The 6,459-nt window shown below is 40.5% G+C and overlaps 1 protein-coding gene across 2 annotated transcripts; it reads left to right on the plus strand.

Moving 5' to 3' along the window:
• Positions 1-1,706: 1,706 nt before the first annotated feature.
• LOC119168471 (sulfotransferase 1E1) lies at positions 1,707-5,957 on the plus strand. Of its 2 annotated transcripts, none has more exons than XM_075866566.1 (2): positions 1,707-1,857; positions 4,570-5,957. In XM_075866566.1, the coding sequence occupies exon 2, from the start codon at positions 4,594-4,596 to the stop codon at positions 5,536-5,538; it is 945 nt and encodes a 314-aa protein (XP_075722681.1). In that variant the 5' UTR covers positions 1,707-1,857; positions 4,570-4,593; the 3' UTR covers positions 5,539-5,957. The 2 variants fall into 2 exon arrangements, with proteins under 2 accessions (XP_075722681.1, XP_075722682.1); XM_075866567.1 differs by lacking the exon at positions 1,707-1,857 and adding an exon at positions 3,978-3,995.
• The last annotated feature ends 502 nt before the right edge of the window (positions 5,958-6,459 follow it).

The following is a 6,459-nucleotide window of genomic DNA, read 5'->3' on the forward strand; positions in this document are numbered from 1 at the left end:
GGGTGTCGAATTGTTGATGGAGGTAGCTTGCTGGTTAACCGAGCCACGTAGCTTTGCTTGAAGTTCTTGGAGTAACTGGTGTTCTGTGCCCTCATAGTTGTGTATGAGCCGCTGAATTGTATTTGTTTGATTAGTTTTGGTGTGGGGGTCGTTGATCAGGGCTCGAAGAATACGCCAAGTCTCCTTTGTGCTCAATGTCCCTTGAAGTTTGTCACAGAAGTACCGCCAGTTCTGGCTTGCAAGGTTTTCAGCGTACTCCTGTGCCTGTCTAGTGAGTACGGCGGTTGAGTACGGCGGTCAGCTTGCGGTTGAGCTTTTGCCGTTTCCATCATTAAATAAGCAATCTTCGAGCTTCCCATAGGTGAAGGAGATGATTATCGACTGCCGAATTGTCCTCGTTCAAGTGTATCGTTTTGGTATGTCCGTCAGCAAAACTTACAATACTGTTTAACCAGGCTTCAATGTCTTCGATAGTCGAATCATCATCAAGGTCATTCCCGTAGGCGGTCAAGTCCGTGAGCCGAACTTTTCCTGCCTTGAGCGAGCGCTGAGCCTGTTCGACCTCTATTTCAATTATGTGATGGTCACTTCCTAGAGTGTCTGGTAGCCTTGTCCACGTTGCGTTGCGCACGTCTCTAGTAAACGTGAGATCAAGATTAGCATCCCTCAGAACATGTGAAAAAAAAACAGTGCGGATTCTACACGTCGATACATAATCAACGACGAAAACGTACCTTAACTGTTTTGAAGCACAAAAATTTGTGTACATTAACTCTATTGTTGTCCTGTGTTCATTCTTTTTAGTTTCAACAGGCCCAGTTATAGGTTGTACAAACGTTTTTTGCCACGTTGCAACCAATGATGGCTAAGGACGAATACGTAGCTTCTTTTATGAAATCCTGGTGTTCAGGCAGACAAATATTCAAAAACAGAATATTCAGGGACACCAAGCGCTCTGTACAGGGTTAACACGGAAGCCTTAGAGAGACATTGCGAAGATGCATTGGTTTACATTTGCTAGTAGTGTACACAGATTCCTTAGCGGCAGTTGCATCTTCATAGTTGCAAAGCTCTCGTCAGGAAAGAACGAAAAAGGCATCCTCCAGTGTCTGGCGTCATTGATTGTTAACTATCAACACAAACACTGGCGCGACTGACAGACTGGGAGAATTCAGGAAAGCAAAAAGCTCATGTTTTGTGAAGCCATACTTAAATTAAGCCGGAAGACAGGCATGATGTGGCCAGAAAATAGAATTTACAAACTGGACTGGTAAAAATACAGTGACATTGCTTAGAGTGACTGACTGGCAGTCGCTGCCATGTGCAGGGTGAAGAACAACATACTTGAATAAAAAAGAAAATAATACATAAAATGATGGAAAGAGAACAAGCAACAAACAATAAGAATATGCAACTTCTTAAAATACCCATTAAAACTAGTTATTCATAAAACGCCCCCCAACGCGCTTTACGCCTTCTGTGCTTAGTGATTGAGGACTGTTGAAGGAAGTAAAATGATAATTCTGCGTTTCTTTATTTAGGAAAGCTTTGTGTGCGTTTTATATATGCAATTCATATTAGGGCACTTAGATAGTGTTATCGGCTTGTGGACAGAGGGGCAGTAAAGAAGCTTCGTACTTGTCCTGACGGTCATTCTCCTGTCACCTGAGTCAAAGGACGTTTTGCAGATTCCGACTACGCGAGTTATCTTGCTCGAGCAGCGTCAGCACTTTTGCGTTTCTCAACACTCACAAGCTGGTTTCTTGGCGTGGTAAAAGGGAGGAGTGTCTCACATCTGCCGCAGATTTGTTCGGGCTTCGCCGTAACTGAACAATTTCAGAAGTACCGCAGTGATCAGTAAGTATATCAGCAATTATTCTCTGCAGATACTATTTAGTTGTCATCATAGTGTGATTGATAATATTCTTGATACCATAAAACATACCACTTCAATTTCTTTTGCTTGTTCCGCGATTTTCTTTTTTATACATTTGCAGCACAGATCCTAAAATAATGACGACGTCAAAACCTAGTTTTCAGAAAAAAGAGCATATGAACAGCATTGAAGATGTTGTTAGTACTCGACTATTACGTCAGCAATTTGTATTACCCACGTTCAGTCTGCCAAGAGAAATTATGGGCACCATAGTTCTTGGTATTCCAAATACCAACGGTGTTCTTACGTTTATATGCACAAAATGCCACGAAAGTTACATATTTTCACTTTATAACTGTTTTATAGCACTAAGAAAAGAAGTAATGATCGATCTCAGAACAGCAGCTTGGGCAGTTCCCGTAGCTTACGAATTTCAAAGTATTTATTCTAGATGATCCTGCCACTCCATGGACATCGACGTAAAGCGAAGCGGTCAAAAATTAGCAACGTTCACGGCGTCGTTTGGTGGGCATTCGTGCCTCTTTCTCAGGCACGAATGCACGCGAATTTTTTGATACTATGGTAATGAAACAAATATTTGAGTATACACAATGCATGTCCTCTAATTTAGGTTCAGCGTAAACTCCCACAAAACCTATAATTATATAACAATTATATCTGGTAGCTGAGACCAGTTATTTGTGATAGATAGATAGATAGATAGATAGATAGATAGATAGATAGATAGATAGATGGATGGATGGATGGATAGATAGATAGATAGATAGATAGATAGATAGATAGATAGATAGATAGATAGATAGATAGATAGATAGATAGATAGATAGATAGATAGATAGATAGATAGATAGATAGATAGATAGATAGATAGATAGATAGATAGATAGATAGATAGATAGATAGATAGATAGATAGATAGATAGATAGATAGATAGATAGATAGATAGATAGATAGATAGATAGATAGATAGATAGATAGATAGATAGATAGATAGATAGATAGATAGATAGATAGATAGATAGATAGATAGATAGATAGATAGATAGATAGATAGATAGATAGATAGATAGATAGATAGATACGCTTATGGTGGCCGAGGTTAGCTTAGAAAGAATTCGCATTTTAAGTTTGTGTCGCACGTCATGCTGATGATTGCCTTGCCTGATGAATCGATCAGTTCTTAAGACGGAACTTCATAGCTTTTTTACTGTACCCTTATTGCCATTGACACACACAAGGTTGTTAAACACAGGGCCTCCCAGCTATCACAAAGCACGATATTATAAATGTGGAAGGGCTTTGTGCGAAGCAGCCGTAGTGGAGAGTTCTCAGTATATTGTACAGTAGCCTCTACTCATTTTTTTACTGAATGAAAATCAATAATGACTTTAATTATGTTCGTGTTTCAAAAGTGTTCACCTAGTTACGAAAATATTTAGTAGGGGCATATTCAATGCTGAAATGACATCTATCCGGGCTACTATCAAGAGCGCACTAATTGCATGCTTATTTATTCTTGTCAATAAAGAAAACTTGTGAGATCAGAAAAGGTGCAGGTGCATATACTGCTTTTCAAATCAGGAAACGGTACCCTTAGGAAGGCTCACTGAGAGGTAGACCATGTTAATGAGGAAAGAAATGCAGAAATAAAGAAATACAATCCACTTTATCTGCCATTTCTCGTCCGAAGAAAAGCGCCACTTTTTTATACACAAGCTGTGTAACTGTTTTTATACACAGATTCTGTTGACGGTTTTTTATACAGAGAGCTTTTATTGACGACAGTTGGCCGCGAGTTATGAATACCAACGCGGCCATATATATCAGCTGAAGGAATTTTTGCAAAATCTTGACGTATATACGTGGCGCCCAACCCCCATCCTCGCTTATGTTTGGAGTGCGGTCTAGGGAAACAAAAAAGAAGAAGATCAGTTGGTTTTCAGTAAGCGTATTTAAAGGTGCTGCTTTCTTTTGTGGATGGCAGCGTAGTCATCTGTTATTTTTATACATTGCTGGCTCTTTTTTTAACAGACTAAGGAGCAGAGAAATGTCATTTCAACAAACTCACGATGCACTAAATCATATTTTAATAACTAGGTGAGTTCTCTTAAAGTTACGAATATAATGTTTACTAGTTTACTAATTATCAAGAACGAAACCATTAGTAGCAGCTATTACAGTATACCGGAAACAATATGCACTACGTCTGCTCTCCGCTTAGGCATTCATTTTTTTAATAATGTTGCATGATAATAAGAACGTCCTCTATACTTTCAGGCCTTGCATATGCTATAATGCATATACTGTCAGTCAAAAAAGCGCATCTTTAATTTACTCGAATTTCTGCAAGTTAACCTATTAATGTGTCAATATCATTGACTACAAATCAATGATTCGGGGCTCGGTGATAACTATTCGAAAACTTACTCATAGCCCATCACAAATATACGACAATAAACAAACTGAAATGTGCTAACACGACTTTGCAATTTGTTTTAAAGTTACTCGCCAATTGTTGAGTTTATTGGTGTCAAAACTGAAACTGACCCCAACGACTTTTCAAAAATACGTAAAAACGTGTTCTTGTACCCTGTCAGTTGTGAAATTGCACAAAATATACAAAGTTAGCGTCTACACATCTACTTAACAACTCGTTATTTACCCATTTCAGCTGCTATAGTGACTATATGCCACAATGAACCTGGAAAGCTACAAACACGTCGACGGCGTCTCTTTGCACGGATGGTACCACGAAGACATGATACGCTCGGCACTTTCTTACAAGCCCCGCTCGGACGATATTTTCATAGTGACGTATCCGAAGTCTGGGACAACTTGGATGCAATACGTCATCCTCAGCATTCTTGGAGAGGGCAACGTGCCCAAAACCTTCGCAGAGTACATGCTGACCTCTCCGCACTTGGAACTCTTCGGTGAAGATGGTGTCGAGAAGATGCCCAGACCTGGTCTAATCAAGACTCACCTGCCTTTTCACAAGGCACCGTACTCGCCGGAAGCCAAGTACGTTTGCGTCGCCAGGAACGTGTACGACGTTTGCGTGTCCTATTACTACCACACGCGAGGCCTTACTCCCATCAGCGTGAAGGATGTCTCGTTTGCCACGTTCCACGACATGTTCACGACCGGCAAACTGTCCTACGGTGACTACTTCGACCACGTGCTCTCCTGGTACGAACGTCGCGACAACCCCAACGTGCTGTTTTTCACGTACGAAGATGTGAAAAAAGATCACCAATTGTGGGTCTTGAACATAGCGAAATTTCTCGGAGAAAATTATGCGCAAGCGTTCCGAAAAGACCCCGAGCTACTCCGCAAAGTTGTAAACGCTTCGAGCTTAAGCAACATGAAGCAGATCTTCGCTGGAAAAATCAGCGCCTCGGTAATGAATTTGCTCAATCTGCCGTCTGGCAAAGCTTTGAAGGCACTGCAGGTGTACCGTGACATCTGGCCCCATATGGGAGAGTTGCATCCGAACGAAGACTTTGTCCGGAAAGGTGTCATCGGTGACTGGAAGGAACACTTCACTCCAGAGTTGATCGAAAAAACAAAGGCTTGGATCGAGAGGAAGACCACAGGATCTGATGTGATGCAGCTTTGGAAGGACATTGAACTGCCATAGTTTTACATGCAATGTCAAGGGATACGCTCTTTTTTGTTCAATAAATAAGGACAACATTCATGCACATGCATTTGCGCGAATAAAGCCTGAAGGGTCAGCGAACATTATCAGTTTATTCTCGACTGTTCAACGTCTTCCACTCCCTCCGAAAGCTTTTGTGTCCTAAAACGTATTGACTCCAGGGTCGTGTCACTTTTTATCATGCGACAGTGTGCAGGAAAGACTTAATAATGTGCCTTCACATTGACATCACGATGATGTCACATATTTTTCGCACCTGTCACGACACCATGCTGAGAATTTTTTCATTGCTCGTGCTGATTTCGAAGCTCACTTTTCATGTTTGATTGTAAATCCTGGTACCCACCGTTGTATAGCACGTAGCATTATTTCAAATAAAGCTTTAAACAAAAAGAAAATATGGCTATCTTGGTCGCTTTTTTGCTATGGTGAATCGTCTTAGTTGAAATACACAATCTTTCTAATTTATCAAGATAATTTATCCACTACTTCTTTCTAAGTAAAACCTTTCATCAGCCTTGATTCTGTCAACAACGTCAACGAAAGGTTGCTAGAGAAGGCTGTCAAAACAAAATAAGTCCAGAAGGTGATTTCGCAACTTTATTGTGGAACTATCTATGTCTACTTATAAGCGGTGAGTGTTCTGAGAGTTTCATAGCAGATGGCTATAAACCGACATCGGTACACTACTGTGGTAAAAATAGCCATAATATTCATAACTTCATGGACTAAAACACAAAACACAGCCACAAGACAGCTGACTCCACAATATACTTCTAGCACGTGCGCAACCACAGCAGCCCAATGGCTATCAGAATCAGTGAAATACATTTAAGAAAGGTGAAGTGTGAAATTCTGTCTCAAGAATGTTGATATTAGTAAACGCTGCAATGCAATTGT

Source organism: Rhipicephalus microplus, chromosome 6, assembly GCF_043290135.1.
Source record: "Rhipicephalus microplus isolate Deutch F79 chromosome 6, USDA_Rmic, whole genome shotgun sequence".
Classification (NCBI taxonomy): Eukaryota; Metazoa; Arthropoda; class Arachnida; order Ixodida; family Ixodidae; genus Rhipicephalus; species Rhipicephalus microplus.